The sequence below is a fragment of the Blastomyces gilchristii genome (assembly GCF_000003855.2).
Source record: "Blastomyces gilchristii SLH14081 genomic scaffold supercont1.16, whole genome shotgun sequence".
In the NCBI taxonomy this organism is placed as follows: domain Eukaryota; kingdom Fungi; phylum Ascomycota; class Eurotiomycetes; order Onygenales; family Ajellomycetaceae; genus Blastomyces; species Blastomyces gilchristii.
Window position 1 is genome coordinate 1,336,189 of NW_003101667.1, and position 18,656 is coordinate 1,354,844.

An 18,656-nucleotide genomic window follows, 5' to 3' on the forward strand; every position below is an offset into this window, starting at 1 on the left:
ATGTTGGGTTGTGCCACACTGTAATGATAAAAACAGTGTAGTGATAAAAATGAAAGTATGTATCTGTTTTTCAGATTTGAGAAAATGAGATATTCGTATGAAAAAAATATTATATTCATTATATTATTTGAGTAGTTCTAATCTTTTAAATTTCAATTTCATGCTCATATCTAAGATGTTGATGAAGATATTAAAGAAAATGATGTTTGTATAACTATGTGATTCTCATATAGAAGATACGTACTTTTCATTTTTATTGTTATGCAAAGGCCATTGATTGATTGGAACCTTGGAGACATGAGAGTCACGTGGTATAAATTACAACCTTGGAACCTTCAGCAGATCATTTTCTGATACTCACAACCTAGAATTTGCCCAAACAGAACCCCGCCAACATGTAGACGTTGCAATCCACTGTGGCGATCTCACAGAGGGGTCTACATTAGAGGAGTTCCACCTTACCATAAAGCTCCTAACAAATCTCAACGCACCCCTCAAGCTTGTCATCGCAGGAAACCATGACTACACTCTGGATATTCCTTTCTGAGTTGGACAACAGGCCAAGTATCTTGACCCAGCACGAATTAAGAGAGCCTACGGCGACTTTGGAGAGGCGAGGCAGCTCTTCGGCAATGATACTGCCAGATCCGCCGGCATCGTATTTCTCGAGGAGGGAACCCACCATTTTACCTTAAAAGAATGGCGCATCGTTGACTGTCTATGCTAGCCCTATAACACCCTCATGTGGAGGCTGGGCGTTTCAATACCATACCAGGCTGGGATATACATTTGAAATCGACAACGGCGTCGACTTGGTCATGACCCATGGCCCACCAAAAGGTATCCTGGATCGCACACTGTCAGGCGCCAGGGCGGGTAGCACACATGTCTTCGAAGCCGTTTCCCGCGCTCGACCACGGTTACACTGTTTCGGGCACATTCATGAAGCCTGGGGTGCGAAGCTCGTTACATGGCCACCGGTAGATTAGATGACTGCACCCCCTTCATATTTAGCTGATGTCGGTGAAGAGCGTTTAGTTTTGGTGGTAGATCTATCGACATTAAGAGGTGGATTGAGATCGGAACCTGGTGGGCCTGAAAGTTTAGAGGGGAGTGGGGATAAGTCGGGGAAGTGTGCTAAGACGTGCTACGCAACCAGTCATTGTTCTGGAGATGCCTATCCTATTGCAGCGGGCTCGCAAACGCTCTTTGTAAATGCATCCATTAAAGGTGTGGATGAGGATTATCCGTCGCACCTGGCATGGCTGGTTGACATTGACCTTCCAAGGGCGAGCTAAGATATTTTCCAACGAGCTCTCCTGAAGCATCATCAGAATCTGATATAGCGCCTGCATTCACTTGTGCGCTCTCGCAACAAATGGAATGGCCCATACATTGAGCTAACTATTTGTGGTGAATTTCTGAAAATGGCGATGATCCTGCTTGAGGAAATCTCCTACCTCCAAACTTGCCACCTGTCTGATGTACTCGGAGACAACCCCAAGCAACTTCCGTTGAAAAGTCAAAATGTATTGATCACTTCCTGGCCCGTAACCGGGGAAAGAGGGCCACCAGCACTACAACGATAAATGAAAATGAAGAGAGAAATAACAATAGGGATTGTCTACGATTCCAAGATTCTAATGATGATCTAGATCCATGGATGCTTGGGAGTGCGCTGTTTCAAGGTCACATAGTACACAGCTGTACAAGTCACTATTTCCATATCTCGAGGCACATTCACACTATTATTAACGTTACGAAACATGAAAGCATGGTGTAACTAGCTCCAAAAATAAAAGCAAAAGGAAAGTTCAGAACTTGTGGAATATTTTTCTATTTTCTCGAGCTCGTCGGGCCAAGCATATCAGAGATATTCAGATTAGCAATCTTCATGTCGCCGGTAACCAGTCAAAGCCAGCAGATTAAATACAGGTAGGTAGGTACATGGTCTCAACACCAGCATCCAGCACTCTTTGCGAGATCAATCGTCAGCAACGCGCCGCCAGTAATCGAATAATACACTTCTAAACTCTAATACAGGTGTTGCCTGTTTACCATGTAGCCATCTGATTTTATTATCAGGTCCCGAAATCTCTAAGAAAAGCCGAAAATAAAAGGTGTCGTACAGGTCTATACAGCTCTCCGATCAATATAAAAATAACTCTCCCCTCCATCATCGTCGTCATGACGCACCGTGCTTGTTTCAGCCATTTCCAACCGCAGATACACAGGCGGATGTGAAAGGCCTCGATCTAGCCAACCAAGAGCGTTATTTAACTCAACAACGCAATCCGAACATTATTGATCTGCATCGAATGTCTCGTACTCGGATCTCTGCTTCAATCCATTGTCGGGATGAATATTCCAATTAACACCACGTGATCTCGCGACCTGGACGTACTTCGTCTGGCGCGTCTGACCGATGACAGACCGCCACAACAGCATCATGATCTCCACCGGCCAGCTTGTCGCCAAACGATGTCAACCAGCCACAACACCCCCAGAAGGCATCCGGGTAGTTCCGTTTCCAGACAGAGTCCTTGTCCCCAAATAGGGACTCCAAGTGGCGGATTAGAAGACGATAACGCATCTGCGGCTTCAACCTCTCCGCTATCATCCCCGCCCGCATCTGCGTTGTCAACTCCCGCCTTTCGCTCTCCCATTCCCTTCAGACGAGGGGGATCGCAGATAAAGGATGCGTCAGACTTCTCCTCAATCTCTCAACAAGCCGGCGATGATACATTTTCCGACAGGACCCTGCCACATAACCAAACATCCGAACCTCGGGATGGCCAACATCGGTTAACGCACTCATTCAACGCCAGCTTCGGTTCCTCATCCCAGCGCATTGTAAGAGATGGCGAGGTGATTGTCACGAATTCCGACGGGGATACAGAATCACTCTCAGATCTAGAAACGGCGGATGATCTATTGGCCCAATTTCTAAAGAGACCGATCTTAGCGTCCTCCCCCGACATTTCGTCCCATTCTCACAAGCCTGGGAGGGACACTTCTGGCGTCAGGGTGGCAAGCAGACGTCAGCAATACCCCTCAGGCCGTAGCTCTGCGAAGCTCAATGGCCGTGATGATTTGCCGAAGTATCAATTTTCCTTGGACACGCTTGTCGCAGACGCTGCCAATGATAAGGCAACCGAAGCCAAGGTTGCGAAAATAAAGCAGAGCCTACGCCCTAAAGTCAAACCTGAAAAGCCCCGGGGAGTCCTACGTCATGACCTACTAGCCGCGGCCGTCGAGGACGAGACGGATACAAAAGGGATCCAGCGACTCAAAGATGCAGTTGAGCGGACGGAAACATTTGCGACGGGAAGAAGCTGGTTGTTCTTCGATGAAACACTGCCAGAGGTACCACGACTGAAGTTTCCTTCGGGGTGGATACATCCTGGGTTGTGGGAAGTTAGTCTAAAAGGTTAGAACTTTTTTTCTTGTTACAAATTTGGCGAGCATTTTTATTAATTCTCATTCTAGATACTAGCAGGCGTGGCCCAGCATTCTACTCTGGAATTGTAGCGAATAGGTTTTCCAGCAAGCCCCTGCCCAATGAGATCTTGTTATGGTTGATGCAAACCAGTTCGTTTATCCCATTCTATCATTGTAATAGGTTTGTTTGTATATTAACAGGTTTTCACCAGTTCCCCTGGAGAAGGACGGTTACATGCGATCAGCAAATGTCACAGTATTGCAGGCATGCCTCATACAATCCTCAATACGTGAAAGAAATACCGCTGACCATTCTAGGAATTATCCTCGGCGCGCATATCATCCCTAATAACCCCAAGCGATATTGATCAGCTTTTCCAGAGGCTCGGAGCAAGACCAGCTGCGTTAGCTGTTTCTACTAGTCTACAACCCGATTACCATATCTCCGATGGTAAGTCGTTGATGCTTTTGTTACAATGCGCTCTCGTAGTTAATGCTTGTACTAGAATATTGGAATCGGGATAATCGAAACCTCTTATCGGTATTAGAGCTCATACGCGTACTATCAGAAAAGTAAGTAGCGCGATGGTCCCGCATAGCGGTGATGATAGCCATCTAATTACTTTAAATCAGGTTCAACGACGACACTCTTCAACATACCCTTAAAATAATCCTCCGACTTGCCATAGACGAGGCAGCCATGACCGATTGCCTCGTCTGCGTTGAAGTACAGAATTTCATAGTAGCCCTCTTGGAAAATCCGATTGCAATACCAGATCCAGCAGTAAGTGTTATGCATATAGCTAGCTCACTACCCCTCGTGCAACAAAACCGAAAACTTACCAAAACATACCCTCTCAGCTCCATAATCTCTCCCTGCATCTCTTCAACACTATAAATGACATCGAACTCCAAAACCAACTCCTGAAGCACATCCTCCCCACAAGCCCTCGTCTCGCCCTCTTCCGCTGTCGCCTCGCCTGGGCGTGGTTCTATCGCGACCCTTCCTTCCTCAACAGGCCGAAAACCCAGCTCTTCGATCTCCCCGGTCTCACCAAACATCTCAAAAATGACCCACGCTTCGACACAAACATACGCTCCAGCGGGTCCAACGACAGGTTCAACTTTTGGGAGCTACACGCACTGGTTTCCATCCTAGATATCGCCATCGATTCCGGCACAGCCAGACCATCATTTGTGAATAAAGACGGCCAAGTAGACAGGCGGAGCGAGCATCAATTCAACGCCGCCGTAGACGACCTGGCGGATTGTATCAAGGCAATGTTTTCGGCAATTAGGGATTCGGGGGCGTCGCACCTCCGGAGATCGGAGACGAGGGAGCGGTTGCAGGCGTTGTACTATCGACTTGAGTATGGGGTGCGGACGAGGCTGAGGCCGGCGAAGCAGTGGTATGTGAGGACAGAAGGGCAGAAGAAGGAAGCAGAGAAACATCCGGTGAAAGTGAATGAGTTGTTCGCCGCACAGTGGGGTGCTGGGAAAGGCCGCGCGAACGGTTTACAGTAAAGATAAAATCAAAAACGTACGAAGGTATCGTTGGTTGATTTATTTAATGATTGTGATACTTCCAGTGAGGTAACTATATATTAATTTTACTTGGTAATGCAATAAGATCTAGTATTAGGTATGGAATGGAAATGGATGAAGCCGTGGGATGGACCCGTTCAGAGGACGGGTATCTATACTTCTACTATTACTAAAAAAATTGTCTTCCCCCTGCAAGAAATCATCATGAAAGACCTGATGAATGGTTGTAGAACAACAAGATCAAACATCCAAGTACAGATATGCACACGTAAAACAAACCATGACAGCGCGTCCCGGCTTCGCGGAGGGCGGAAAAAGCGCCTCCTCGACCTGATCTAAATAACCCACTACAAATATACGTATATATTGATAACAAAAAACTAGGACAGAAATTCAATGACGCCATCGCCATAGAAGACGATATTAGTAAAACAGAAGAGCGATAGCCGAGCCAAGAAAGACGTCGAAAGCTCGTGCGACAACGACACCGTCCGTACACTAGTTCGAAACGCAAGCTGTATCGATGAATGCATGCATAAAACCAGTGGCTAGAAGGAACGAACCCCGTCAAGGACACACAGGAATACGACAAGGAAAAAAGGAGAGAGAAAACAAAAGAAAACAAAAGGTATTTAAACATGACAAAAGCCAAACAAAAAAAGAGCTGTAGGCCGTCTAATCATAGAACTTGCGGTTCTTGTTCTTGCCGAATAGTGTTTCTCGCACAGCGGGAAGGGCATCGATTTCAAGTAACCGCAGCCTTTCTTCGAAGGTGTTGTTGATGTCGATTTTTCCCGCGGTGCCGATGATGAAGACGCCTCCGGCCCTGGAAAAATTGGAGAAAGGGAGTTAGCAAAAATGATGTAAGACAGTGGGAAAGTGCTCCGCGAAAGAATAAGAAAAAAATCCCCGATTATCAGCAACAACGAAAGGCAATGGGGAAAAACCTACGATTCTTCGGGCAGGGGATCGTTTTCCAGAATGTCAACCGCAACATCCTTTCCAGCTTTCTCCTTAAACTCATTCCTGGCATCCTCAATCGACTTCTTAACAATATCATAATCCTTCTTCCGCGCCCTCACCTCCACCTTCCTCTCATTCAAGGCATATAATCCTTCCAACACTAGACCCTTCAACGTAGCCCGATACCCATCCACATCCCCACCTTTCCCCTTCTTGGACCCCTTCGCGTCCGTAGCCGCATCTGCCAATTGCTCCCTGGCCTTGTCAAACAGCTCATCCAGCAATTCCTGGCGGGCTGTAAGGAGGCGTAGACGAGTTTTGTTGGCGAGGGTGGAGCGGGTGATTTGTTGGGACATAGCAGCCTGTTTGAACTTCTTTTCATAGAGCAGGTCGATGGCTGCGGTCTCTTGGCGGACGAGTTTTGATTTCTCGATGGCAAATTCCTCGTCGGCTTTGAGTTGGATTTCGCGGGCTTTTTCGAGCGCTTCTTGCCGGATGAAGGCGGTCATTTTGCGGAGTTCGCCCGCGACCTGGCCGTTGGGGGGGAGTCATGGTTAGCTAGGCGTGAAGCTTTCTCTGCTTTACCTTAGCCGGGAAGACCTACCTGATCGTCTGAGAGAGCATGGCTTTGTGACATTTTGGCGGAGGGACCGGGGGAGGGGGTGTGTGAAGCTAGTAGTATGGGGCGATTGGGGGGGGTACGTGATAGATGTATGAGGTAGCTACGTCGCAACAGGTAACGGTATGTTATTCAAGGATTTCTAGTAGAAGAAGTCGAAGCGTATTCTCAGCAGCAACAAGCAGAGGCAATAAATAAAGGAGAGTGTAGAGTTATCTAGCTGTAGCTGTAGCTGTAAACGTTGTGTTTAGTCTGCAATCTCCATCTATGAGGTTTTGGTGATTGTGATGTTGCTGCGGCTCCTGATCATCTGCCCCAGTCCAGGCTAGCGTTGTTCCTGGCCAAGCAAGCATCCATCAACGGCTCTTAGACATACATACGAGACATCCTCATCTCATCCACATCTGCATCTACGAGCTTGTTTGTGCTCCATAAATACCTTTCATCCAATGCTAGTAATGTTCTTCCCCTACACATAGCATTTGTTAGTCGATGCCCCCTCCAACTGCCAACCTGTCTTGTTCTCGCCGATGCATGAGGATACCACGAGATGGGCCAGTTAGGGGGCTTGTCGCCAGGTGGGAGCATTGCGGTATATAAACGCTCGCTCCCTGGTTTACTGCCTATGCATTCCTCTAACTCTTGTTCAGGTTGGAGTCCTCGTCGGCTTGATATCGACGAGTCTCCAAGCCATTGGGCTGACCCTCCAGCGCAAGTCTCATATACTCGAGGATGAAAAGAGCCCGTATGATTTGCGCCGGCCACCATACAAACGGCGACGATGGCAGGTGAGAGACAGCGTCCAGCGGGTTTGGATGGTTGGTTGCGACGGTTTATACTGACCGGAGACTTAGTTGGGAATGTTCATGTTCGTCATCTCCAACATCGTCGGGAGCACGATCCAGATCACGACCCTACCTCTCCCCGTGCTATCCACTCTACAAGCAGTATGTCTAAACTCCTCGTTCCTTACCCACATATAAGATAGATAGAAGAACCTAACGTTGGCCTCACTTAGTCCGGACTCGTCTTTAATACGATTTTCGCAGCCTTGGTCCTTGGGGAGCCGTTCACCCGTTACTCCATCTTTGGCACGATTCTTGTCTCAATCGGGGCTGTTTTGATCGGTATATTCGGCGCGATCGGCGAGCCTGCGCATACTCTAGACCAGCTGCTGGTTTTACTTGGTCGCCGCCCATTTCTTCTATGGATGGCCGCGACAGCCGTGATGGTAGTACTAACCCTCCTAGGCGCTCGCATGCTGAAACTCATCTCTACCCCTGGTAAAGCCCAAGAGTGGGTGAGAAAATACCGCATACACATACCACATTCGCCATCCCTCCACAGCCACCACAGCCCACGTATAAAAATCCTTCGTGGGATGATGTATGGATCCGTCAGCGGCATACTGTCCGCGCACTCACTACTGGTCGCAAAATCAGCTGTCGAGCTGATAGTGCGTACCATAATAGATCGAGTGAACCAGTTCAATCGCTGGCAGTCCTGGATCATCCTCCTGGGCCTGGTTGTGCTTGCCCTAACGCAGCTCTATTACATGCATTCTGGCCTCAAGCTGTGCAGCACTAGCATCCTCTACCCCTATGTTTTTTGCATATACAATGTTATCGCGATTCTAGACGGACTTATATATTTCCACCAAGCCTCGCGCCTTCCGGGCCTCCATGCGGGTCTTATAGCGCTAGGAACTGTAATACTCTTATCTGGCGTTCTTTGTTTATCCTGGAGATTAGAACTCGTCACCTCCCACCCTGGTACCGTAGCAGTTGGACCTCCACCAACCACCTCCCTAACACCTGGGCTTGGACTCCTCGAGGAACAACCAACCCCACCAGAATACACCTACTACCTCGAAGACGAAGAAACAGCCGTGGGAGAGCGCCAACCTCTCCTCCAAACACCAAAATCACAACCAGATAAACATACAAAACAACAGCAGAAACACCCTTCACCATCCCACCGTCATACCCGTAGTCTATCCCGTCTCTCTCCCAGTATCCGCCGCAGCACCCAACCAAGCCTTGAAACAGCCGAAATCTGGGCTGAACTCGACGACTGCGAAGAGAACCTTGATATTGAACCTCTCGCACTGCCCACCTCCCCGCTACTCCCATACACCCCCGCTACCCTTACCACCCCGCGCAAACGCCACCGCAGCACGAGCGGCGTCTCCTACCCCTTTCACACCAGCAGAAGCAAACGCCACTCATCCAGCCGCACCAACAGCGACGAGAACAATAACACGTTAAACACCAACGACCCATCCTCCCTTTCTCCATCCCCCGCAATGAACGCCCGCCAGCAGCAAGTCCGCAGAGTCCTCCGGTCGGCATCGGGGACCTATGACTCGCCATCGCGCCGTCGACGATTCATGCGCCGTAGCCATGTCACCAGCAGCAGCGACGGTGAACGACGGCGCGTGTCGTCGCCGCTTGTTGTCGATTACATGCGCGGAGCGGGGCAGAGGGATGTTAGCAATGCGACGGCTGCTCCTGTTGGCGGTGTCTATGGCGGAGTCGATGGTGCGGGCGGCCAGGGCGACGCGGGCGAGGATCGGAGAGCTCAAGATCGGTCGCAATTCACGGGCCCATTGCGCTGGCTGGGGCGGTGGGTGGGGTTTGGGAGGGGGAGGCCGGGAGGCCGGGAGATGGCGGTGGAGGGTGAGCCGCCGCCCCATGGATAGATAGATAGATACATTGGATTGAGTATATGATATGATAGGTCATAATTTGGAAGACCTCGGGTGTAGATGGATGCGCGTTGATTGCTTGCTTCCTCGATTGTTTGCCTTGTTTGCTTCGTTTATCCCGAGATGCGTGTAACCTATGTTATGTTCGTGTTATGTCTATACGGCTTTCTGCATCCGTGCATAAGGGATTTACGGGGGTGTTTGATAGTTGGCCATCAGGGCGAGTCATGTCAGCTTATCGTCGTATAGTACTATATACATATATGCCTGGTTTTTTTTTGGGGGGGGGGTGCGGGGTGTTTTCCTTTTTACTCTGTCCAACCCCCTTGTACTAACTTTCTACTTCCCTTCCCTCTGTTCATTTCCTTCCATTTCTTCCCTCAGCCATTTCGAGAGGGGATAATTGTATGTATAGTACATACAAGAAGGAGAGTAGAAGACATTCAAATCTACATTTTGCAATACAACCAAAAATAAAGGATACCATCCATATACTCCAAGAAAATATAGCGACGAAGCCGACGGAAAGGAACATGAGTATGTCCATTGTGTATGTACTCTGTATAGATAAGAAGCCATGGCTCAGCTTGAAGAAAAAAGGCCTCTTTGAAACTGCACCAGCTGCCCCTTTCCTCTCTTCTCTGCCTTCTCTATTTCCGTGCCCCGATAAACACATAGATTGTCGACTCACCGGTCGATGAGAAGGCAGACCGGTCTATTGACCGAAGCATCAATGACCAAGCCTCATTCTACATGGTTTAAATCTCATTAAATCTCATTAAGAATTCAAAAACTACATCGCAATAAAATTAAAAAGATAAGGTTAAAAAAAAAAAAGATTCTCATAAAATAAATAAATAGAAAAAAAACACATAGATAAAAGGCAAAACAAGTCCGCAACCAGACAAAGTAGTACAAGACAGACAGCGGATTGGGCGAGACAGAGAGAGAGAGACGGATAGAAATTAAAATATATGACCCATCAATATCAATATCAATATCACAAGCCAAACGAAAAAAACCAAAGCCCGTTAAAATAAAATAAAAAAGCAAAAGCAAAACAAGAAATCCCAGCGAGCTAGCTCTAGCTCCCTCCGAAAAAACTTCTTTTTGTTAGTTAACAGACAAAAAAAAAAAAAAAAAAAAAAAAAAAGAAAAAAGAAAGAAAAAGAAAAGAAAAAGAAAAAAGAATAGAAGCCTTCCATAATTCCTCCCTGCCTTGGTACAACGTGTAGAAATATTTCAATTGAACACCGCAACGGACAAAAAAAAAGGGAAACACCCTTCCTCCATCTCGTTTTCCTCGTCAACCCCCCCGGTTCTCCTCTCCAACTCCCATTCCTCGCAGCCCACGCATACACACACCCCCCAGTCGCTTGTCAACTCCTACCCTCCCCCTCCCTACTAGATCTAGAAAAACCTCGGTCGCGTGCGTCTAGACGAGGGCACACACACGATGACCTGAACCGAAGCGGACAACACCAAACTAAAACAGGGCAGAACAGGGGAAGGCTGGGTGGGGCGGAGGAAAGGGAGTACAGGAGAGCGGGATGGTCAGTTGTGCTGCAAAACGATAATAAAAAGGAAAAAGGAGGAGGGAAGAGATCGAGCACAAACACACAAACACACACATAAACACACACATACGTGGTACAATAACCATAAAAAAGAATAACGCCTCCTCCCTGATACTCCCTGATAAAAGCAAAGAAAAAGATAAAAAAACCAAAGGGGAACGGGGGGAAAAAGAAAGAGAAAGAGAAAAAGATCCTCTCTTCTTTCCCTTACGCTACCGTCACTCTCTCACTCCTTTCCTCCAACCCAATCCGTGAAGAGATATTGTCCGCCTTCGCTTTTCTCTTTGTTCTCCTTTTTTCATATTTCGTTTGTCGTTCCCGCGCTTTATAACACCGCATAGTATATATACACGCATATATATCTAGAAGTTTCCTGCCTTCCATATGGGTATTATCGTTTTTTTCCTCCACAGTTGATTATCCGATATCCATGTATCCCATGTAACAATATCCCAATCCCCACATATTCCATAGGTTTTCATCCCCCCTCTATATTGTTCTGTGTGTGTTTATGTTATTCTGTTGACATGGGCACGTTAGTGGCCATGATGGACGTTTATCTGTGTGTGGGGAGATGTGTGTGCATATGGGTACGGGTTATGTATTATGTGTAAGGTGTAAGCAGGGATATGGGATGGCTGGCTGGCGGGGGGCATTTCAATGGCGAAAAAGCGGGGTTTCAAAAGAAGGGGTGAGATATGCAGCAACGGAGGCCACTGAAACTGAGAAAGGTTGAAAAATATAAAATAAAAATCAACAGAAGAAGCATATTTGATAAGATCAGCAAAGTCATGAAGCTAGTTCATGTTCTGTTCTGATTTGCCTTCTTTCGAAAATATTCTTGCTTGGTTTGTTTAACAAAAATCGTTCATCATAATGTGTTTGTGCTTGCGAGACAATCGCGAGGGATGAGAGTTAGAGAGGGTAGTGCAGAGTAATGATAAAGAGCAACGCCACGACGGTTGACATGTTTTCTCCTTTCTCATTCTCGTTAAACCCTTGAGCATAGCCTACCGTAGTGGACGTGGACATGCTCAAGGCATCACGTTTTGCCAGTTGGGTATCAATCAAGGGGCAAGGAGCAACCCATGCGCGAAAAACAAAAGCATCAAAGCATCAACATAGAAATAGGGAAAAGGGGATGGAAAAATACATGATAGAAGTAAAGAAAAAGATGAGAAAAAATAAAGGCAACTTGCAGTACATTTTTACGCCAGCCATTAAGGGACAAAAGGAAGCCAGGAATGAGGGAGCGCGACAAGGATAAAAATAGAAAAGAAGAACGAAAAGATAGAAAGGAACCTATGCAGCGGGTTGATGTTGCTGTGGTAGGCGTGCACCAACTGGCATACCTGGATACTGACCTCCGGCCTGTGCTTGCTGTTGCTGTTGTTGGAGGTTCTGGTAATATGCAATCTGTTGCTGGTGCTCGCTGGACATATATCCTGGATGCATGCCACCAGGACGGGGAATATTGGGCTGCTGGCCCGCGACATTGGCATGGCTGACATCGTCTGAGGTTTCGGGGGGTACTTCGGGGACTTCGACGCCATTCTCGTTAGTGGTGGGCTCTGGAGCATTAAGGCAGGCCTGGACCAGAGACAATTAGCTTCCATGTTCTATTTTCTAGTGGAGCAAAATATGGGGTAACACACCTGGATAAGATTCTTCCCTTCCGGCTTGGTGACAAGAGGTTGGAGTTTCGGAGTGGTGAACGTGTAAACGAGACCCGTTTCGGATACAACTAGGAGTAGGACTTGGGTGCCAGTGAGGACGGATAATTCGTACGCCTAGATTGCAAAGAGCGCAAGGTCAATTACTATGTCATAGAGTAGAGAATCGCAAAGAATGAGACGATGCGACCGTAGAAATGTGACAAGATGGAGAGGTAACAAAGTTGTAGAGCCATAGTAAAGGCGTAGTGGCGGGTGGTTGTGGTGTGGAGTAGGAGTAGGAGTAGGAGTAGGAGTAGGGGGCGGTTGGAAGTAAGAGGCGGACCTTCTTCATAATGCCAGCCTTTCGCTTGGAGAAAGTGATGTGGCGACGCGACTTGTCCTGGATGAACTTGATTTCAATCTTCCGGCGTTCACGGCCAGGCTTATCCTCGTCATCATCATCTTCGTCGCCCGCGTTGCTGGTTCGAGGACGCTTAGTACCGCGATTCTCAACGGCAGCGGCGACAGCAGCGGCAGCAGCAGCAGCAGCGCCATTGCCCCCGGAGACTAGATCATCCTGGGGAGGAGAAGGATTTTCGTCGGAGACAGCGGTGATATCAGCCATGGCGGCGGAGGGACAGGAGTTGGGGCGATGGCGATGATAAGAGGTTCGAGCTTGGAAGATGTATCGGTTGTATAGGGTTAGAGGATGGCCGAAAGAGGAATGATGTTTGCGAAGATCGAAGGGCAGGCCGAATCGAGTAACGCGTTGGAGACAGATGCCAGATGGAGAAGGAACGGAACAGGTTTGGTTTGGGGTTTGGGGGGTAAGGTAGGGTAAGGGCGAAGGGCGAAGGGAAAAAAGGCCAGTCGAGGGGATGACTAATCTCCCGCTGACTCATGGCTGACTAAGGATAGAATTAGAGTCAATGTACCCCCCCTTATATTTTAACTCCCGCCCCCAGCCAGTCCCTGCCTACCTATGTAATGTACATGTACATTAGAATATCGGAGATCTGGATTGGCAGTCCTGATGCGCTCGATGAGATCAACAACTCACCAAGTGCGAATAAAAAGAGGAGAGAATTCTTCATGATGAGGTAAATTGTTAAAAAATGGGATAGATAACTGCTAGATGAAGAAATGAAAACCATATTTGAGGTTATATATTCTTGAGAAAATGGTCACTAGTGTGCGACGTAAGAATTGGGTCGCAGTCAGTGCACCGCTGAAATACCCTCCTCACTCATACACACATTATAAATTCGACTATTTAAAAGTCTCCATTACCATGATTAAAAGCAAGAGAAAGAAAGAGAAAGAAAGAGAAAAAAAGTGAGAAAAAGTGTCTATCATCTAGTATGCAACTCCAAGATAGTCTCCCGACATTGGCTGTATGCTTCGGCAGCGCAGTTGTGGTTTTCGGTTCCCCTCCTCCGGCGCCTTTACAAAGATGTCATGGTGTCCACAATGGAAGATACGTGACCAGAAACACAATGGCGGACATCATTGAAAAGCAGTTCTGTCCCAACGCGGTGAAGCCAGGGTCATCGAGAGCAAAGACAGCGGTTCAATCACATGGCTGTACAATGACGGAACCCCGGAAACTGTCTCGGTATCGATAGGCTGGAAGAATACACCAGATTTTAAGCCAAACTACAACGATTGTCTGCGGAATCTGCGTGACAGGGTCCTGGATGGCTGTGATGGCAACGACCTAGAAATCTTGATCCACTTGGCGCGCGCTAGCTAGCGCCCAAAAGAAGCGCATGGTGACTGCATCGTCAAGCACTATGATCACTATCATTATTTATGTTCTAATATGGGGGAATGGCTGGGCCAATTCTGACAACGGCAAGATGTTTGAAGATAAACTTCAGAACTGCGCTCTGCTTCCGAATACATTCCAGTTTGTCTATGAGCTAGGTGTTGACGGTCGTGAATATGCTACGACGTACACTACAATCTGGGAGGACGGCTGTGTCACTGCTGCTGCTAAGCAGGCGGGTGCACAGAGTGTATTTGATTGTCGCAGGGGAGATTGAACGCTAGCAATTTGCGGTTTTCCAATTAATGTATCTAATTGCACGCTTTTTGGCTAGGAGATAAATAATTCTCATGAGAGTTTGAACAGAGCGCCTAGATAAGTAATGAAAGTAAAAGCAGAAGCTTAAGTGATCACAAAAAACCCAAACTACCAGTAACAATTGTACTCAGGTTCTGCCCGTAGGGATCGCAAGTGTAGATTTTGATTTAGCCTGTTTATCATCAATCTAAGTATCTGTTTAGCGTGCATCATCTGTTGATACGGAGTTTGGAGTTGAAGGGCGCCTTGACTGCTTCCAATATCCATATGATGCGACAGTGCCTCTGCAGAGAGGACATCCATTCGCTAAGGAACCTTTGAGGATGCAGGATAAGTGGACTCTGTGGCCACAACCCGGCAGAACTTTAAGGTCGATTAATGTCAGCATTGAAATGCAATTGCATGTCCTGTCGATATCATTCAATACTAGAGGACTCATAGCACCACGTTTAATGCACTTCCAGTGAACGGTATGTCCACATGGTAATAATCTTGCAATTTTAAGAGGCCTTTCACACGAGCAACAACTCCCCCTTTCAATAACTCCCTGTGTGGCTCTTGGAAAAGTAGTTCTCGTTTTCTGTGAGGGAAGTTTATTTTGATCTGTTTCAGGTTCATTGATTCGACTGATTGTGAGCCGTTGTAGTAGCCTCATGATTGAGGTGACTGAGATGAAAACTTCTAAGGAAAAGATGTCGGATTGGGTGTCACGGATGAATATGTTGAAGACATATGAATCTTATCTGTATCAAGATCTGCTTGTTTTCTTATTCATACACTATCTAATATATCTATTTCATACAAAAGATGGAGCTATTTATAGTAAAATATATGTGTGAGTCAAGAGAGCTAGTATAAGCAAGTATTAGACAAGTGTTGTAGTAAGCTGATGATGATGAGAAATATTGTAGTAATATGATGTTGATGATATTCAGTAGTGTATAACCTCTTTTTTCTGACACACTCTCTTCAGTGAATATAACAAGTAAATGAAAGTGTAAATGAAGCTGCAACAAAAAGAGTGTAGATGAATCTGTAGAGATTATATCAAGATAGATCATTTATATCATCATTCAGCTTATGACTTGATGATATCTAATATATCAACTAGGCCTAGCATCTTGACAAATTCTGTATATTTCTGGCATGGCAGAGCCTTAGTGAGGCCATTCACTGGCATCTGAGTCATAGACACTCAATCAACTGTAATATCACCAGATTAAACATGTTCTCAGAGTCAGCTTTCATATATATCAATGTAATGAAGCTTTGTAATTATAGAGAAGTCTTTCTTTATAAGAATGTTAACAGTTTAATAATTATCACATTAAATATGAATCTTGTGATCAGATTTAAATTGAATATATTGAAAGAATCTATCTCATTAAATAGACTTCTTATCAGCTTATAAGATTATAATAAACTCAGCTTCTGTAATAGATATAGTTATAATTATCTATTTATTTAATTTTCAATCAACAGTCTCACTGAATAGTTTAAAGATATATTCTTATATAGAGCAGTAATCTGAATTATCTGTGAAAGAGATATCACTGACAGCTTTAATAATATCAGGTTTGAGATCAAATTATAGAGATCTGTCAATGTTATTATTATATTAAATAGTGAGATTCTTTGTATTATATAGATAAGATATTATTCTATTCATCTTTAATAAGTAGTGTTCTGATAAATTTATTATGAATGTAGCTAGTTTATTCACTATATATATAATATCAGAGTGAGTCATCATCACTGAGTAGATACAGAAACTGATATATTATTAATAATAATGAATTTTTGCAGATATAGCTGACTTATTAAAAGACTCTAGCAGTGCATCAGTTAGTGATGTATATATCTTACAGATATGTATAAGATAATATATATTAACTATCTTATTAATATAGACATTCTGACATAGTCAGAGCTTCAAGTTGAGATAATTATATATTATTTATATATTAAGAAATCATTTCAAATCTCTTATCTGTCAGATCTCATATGCATTTTTAAGATCTTTGATTAGTTAATCTCTTTCTTTCAAATCTTCTCATTGTGATAGAATGACAATATCATTCATATAGAAGAAGATAATTAATTAATTATTAGAGAAGAGATATTAATTCTCTGATATAGAGATGAAGTCTAATGTTCTCAATATTAAAGATAGTTTATTTAATCAGAGAAGAAATAATCTGTGTAATTTATATAGTACTTATAGAAGTTTTAGTATATAATTTATACACTTTAAATTTTACACTCTCTTTAACTTTCATCATTTATTAAATAGTTTTATATATACTAGCTTATCAATATCACTATTAATAAAGATATTAATTTCATCTAGCTGTTTCACATCTAGATTAAATACTGCTATTAAAGCTAACAAGATTCAGAGATCTCTGATAGCTAGTATATAAGCTTTTATAGTAAGATCTGTAGTTAATTGAAGATCTTCTCATACACAGATATAAGCTTTATATTTTAAAAGAAAACCTTCATCATTGAATTTATAGATGAATACTTATTATAGAGAGATAACTGAGACATTTCTCTGTAATCTACTAGTAATTTCATATATATTCTGCAGAGATATACTATCTTATTCTTATTTAACAGTGTTTTCAAATTCTTTATAATATAAGTGTTTTTCAATATCTGTTCAGTGATTCAGTGAATCTGATATTTAAGATCTATGAATTCTTGAAGTTGATATGAATACTGTTGATATAGCTGTATTATTGATAACTGTGAAAACAGTATTTAAAAATAAATATTAAGACTTGTAGAAGTCTGAGTGTGATTGAGAGAATATCTTATTAATTATTCAATAAGAATTGTCTTTGATAATTGAAACTATCATAAGATAAGCAGCTCTGTGTTTTCATATTCTGTAATCTTCAATGATATTAACTTTATTAAAATCAGTACTGATATTATAAGCTCTAGATACAAAGTTCTGTATTCAATTATCTATCACAGCTGAATAAGTATTAATATCAACATCAGAATCTATTAACTCTGACATTGAATCTAGTGTAGAAAGAATTGAAATATTAGAAAGAATTAAAATATTAGAAGAGATTGAAATATTATAATATTTATACTTATTATTCTTCTTCTCTATTTTTTCAGAGTTTTGAGTATTTTCTTCAGAATGAAAAACATTAATATCTGCATCTATAATCTCTTTCAATTGATTGATAGTAGTCATTGATAATTCTTGAACTTTTATATATAGAAGCTTCATCTTCTTAAATACTCAATCTCTTAGTTATCTTTTAATGTAGAGATCTTCTGAGTTGAATTTTCTATTCTTATTAAACATTACATCTCTTACTCTTATCATCTGTTCTAAGTATGAAATTCAAATTCAATAGATGTTTGTAGAATTATATTTAACTAGATATTTAATATATACTCAGAGATTTAGCTTCTGTGAGCAGTTTCTATTAATAACTTCATTCAGTATCTTTGTATAGATGTGACATCTGTAGATTCAAAGATAAGTATAGAAGTAAGATTTAATTTATAGAAATTCTTTCAATACTTATAGAGATGACTTTCAATCTAGAATTCTAGTAGAGATTCAATTCACTAGATAGATAACAGTTAGTACAATCTTAGAGAAAAGTGATTATAGCAGAAGAAATTCTATTCATAGAGTTCTTATCTTTGTTATTAATATTGCTTCTGCTCACTCTGCTATATTATTTTACTTATAAATATATTCTGAAGAATACTTCATCACTAGATCTTTATTATTTACTTAATTTATGAAATTATCTGCTTTCTTGATTGCAGTATTATTATTAATATAAATAATCTTTATAGTAGAGTTGAATTAATATTTAATTTAATTAATAGCTTGTCTAAGAGCTTTTCAGATTTCTGATTTTCAGATAGCTGTTATAGCTATATGAAAATGTAGATAATCACATATAAAATATATGAGATAATACTCATTATTATAGCACTGTGAAGAGTTATATGTAATATCTATATATAGACATTCAAATGATATTTGAGATCTAATGTGAAGATGTCTAGATATTTGATT

The 18,656-nt window shown here is 43.4% G+C and overlaps 7 protein-coding genes across 8 annotated transcripts; 4 read left to right on the top strand and 3 right to left on the bottom strand.

Annotated features, from left to right (window-relative positions):
• Positions 1-145: 145 nt before the first annotated feature.
• Positions 146-685, bottom strand: BDBG_17516 (uncharacterized protein; the record flags this gene model as incomplete). Its single annotated transcript, XM_031725212.1, has 2 exons — positions 146-170; positions 492-685. 2 exons carry the CDS (start codon positions 683-685, stop codon positions 146-148), a joined length of 219 nt encoding a protein of 72 aa, XP_031579826.1.
• Positions 378-2,065, top strand: BDBG_06901 (uncharacterized protein). Its single transcript, XM_031722823.1, has 2 exons — positions 378-1,939; positions 2,044-2,065. The coding sequence occupies exon 1, from the start codon at positions 990-992 to the stop codon at positions 1,296-1,298; it is 309 nt and encodes a 102-aa protein (XP_031579827.1). The 5' UTR covers positions 378-989; the 3' UTR covers positions 1,299-1,939; positions 2,044-2,065.
• BDBG_06902 (uncharacterized protein) lies at positions 1,980-5,337 on the top strand. The gene is made up of 7 exons (XM_031722824.1): positions 1,980-3,430; positions 3,490-3,591; positions 3,654-3,706; positions 3,760-3,892; positions 3,948-4,014; positions 4,075-4,225; positions 4,303-5,337. The coding sequence occupies exons 1-7, from the start codon at positions 2,482-2,484 to the stop codon at positions 4,963-4,965; spliced, it is 2,118 nt and encodes a 705-aa protein (XP_031579828.1). The 5' UTR covers positions 1,980-2,481; the 3' UTR covers positions 4,966-5,337.
• On the bottom strand, positions 5,003-6,983 carry BDBG_06903 (V-type proton ATPase subunit E). The gene is made up of 3 exons (XM_002622739.2): positions 6,554-6,983; positions 5,938-6,479; positions 5,003-5,812 (listed from the first exon to the last, which is right to left on the bottom strand). The coding sequence occupies exons 1-3, from the start codon at positions 6,584-6,586 to the stop codon at positions 5,662-5,664; spliced, it is 726 nt and encodes a 241-aa protein (XP_002622785.1). The 5' UTR covers positions 6,587-6,983; the 3' UTR covers positions 5,003-5,661.
• BDBG_06904 (DUF803 domain-containing protein) lies at positions 6,883-10,089 on the top strand. The gene is made up of 4 exons (XM_002622740.2): positions 6,883-7,160; positions 7,219-7,356; positions 7,423-7,515; positions 7,587-10,089. Exons 1-4 carry the CDS (start codon positions 7,119-7,121, stop codon positions 9,267-9,269), a joined length of 1,956 nt encoding a protein of 651 aa, XP_002622786.1. The 5' UTR covers positions 6,883-7,118; the 3' UTR covers positions 9,270-10,089.
• Positions 9,703-13,415, bottom strand: BDBG_06905. 2 transcript variants are annotated; one of them, XM_031722825.1, is made up of 4 exons: positions 12,851-13,415; positions 12,508-12,642; positions 12,217-12,442; positions 9,703-11,371 (listed from the first exon to the last, which is right to left on the bottom strand). In XM_031722825.1, the coding sequence occupies exons 1-4, from the start codon at positions 13,130-13,132 to the stop codon at positions 11,367-11,369; spliced, it is 648 nt and encodes a 215-aa protein (XP_031579829.1). In that variant the 5' UTR covers positions 13,133-13,415; the 3' UTR covers positions 9,703-11,366. The 2 variants fall into 2 exon arrangements, with proteins under 2 accessions (XP_031579829.1, XP_002622787.1); XM_002622741.2 differs by having other exon boundaries at positions 9,772-12,442.
• Positions 13,416-14,003: 588 nt separating this feature from the next.
• Positions 14,004-14,552, top strand: BDBG_06906 (uncharacterized protein; the record flags this gene model as incomplete). Its single annotated transcript, XM_002622742.1, has 2 exons — positions 14,004-14,122; positions 14,261-14,552. 2 exons carry the CDS (start codon positions 14,004-14,006, stop codon positions 14,550-14,552), a joined length of 411 nt encoding a protein of 136 aa, XP_002622788.1.
• Between the last annotated feature and the right edge of the window lie 4,104 nt (positions 14,553-18,656).

Bases quoted from the DNA above. Each gene is read 5' to 3' on its own strand.
- BDBG_06904 (XM_002622740.2), top strand. From the start codon at position 7,119: ATGGGCCAGTTAGGGGGCTTGTCGCCAGGTGGGAGCATTGCG. The intron at 7,357-7,422 runs GTGAGAGACAGC...CCGGAGACTTAG, and splicing joins ACAAACGGCGACGATGGCAG to TTGGGAATGTTCATGTTCGT. The intron at 7,516-7,586 runs GTATGTCTAAAC...GGCCTCACTTAG, and splicing joins TGCTATCCACTCTACAAGCA to TCCGGACTCGTCTTTAATAC.
- BDBG_06903 (XM_002622739.2), bottom strand. From the start codon at position 6,586: ATGTCACAAAGCCATGCTCTCTCAGACGATCAG. The intron at 6,480-6,553 runs GTAGGTCTTCCC...CCCAACGGCCAG, and splicing joins ATGCTCTCTCAGACGATCAG to GTCGCGGGCGAACTCCGCAA. The intron at 5,813-5,937 runs GTAGGTTTTTCC...CAATTTTTCCAG, and splicing joins GATCCCCTGCCCGAAGAATC to GGCCGGAGGCGTCTTCATCA.
- BDBG_06901 (XM_031722823.1), top strand. From the start codon at position 990: ATGACTGCACCCCCTTCATATTTAGCTGATGTCGGTGAAGAGCGTTTA.
- BDBG_06902 (XM_031722824.1), top strand. From the start codon at position 2,482: ATGTCAACCAGCCACAACACCCCCAGAAGGCATCCGGGTAGTTCCGTT. The intron at 3,592-3,653 runs GTTCGTTTATCC...GGTTTTCACCAG, and splicing joins GTTATGGTTGATGCAAACCA to TTCCCCTGGAGAAGGACGGT. The intron at 4,226-4,302 runs GTAAGTGTTATG...ATACCCTCTCAG, and splicing joins TTGCAATACCAGATCCAGCA to CTCCATAATCTCTCCCTGCA.
- BDBG_06905 (XM_002622741.2), bottom strand. From the start codon at position 13,132: ATGGCTGATATCACCGCTGTCTCCGACGAAAATCCTTCTCCTCCCCAG. The intron at 12,643-12,850 runs GTCCGCCTCTTA...TTTGCAATCTAG, and splicing joins AGGCTGGCATTATGAAGAAG to GCGTACGAATTATCCGTCCT. The intron at 12,443-12,507 runs GTGTGTTACCCC...TCTCTGGTCCAG, and splicing joins AAGGGAAGAATCTTATCCAG to GCCTGCCTTAATGCTCCAGA.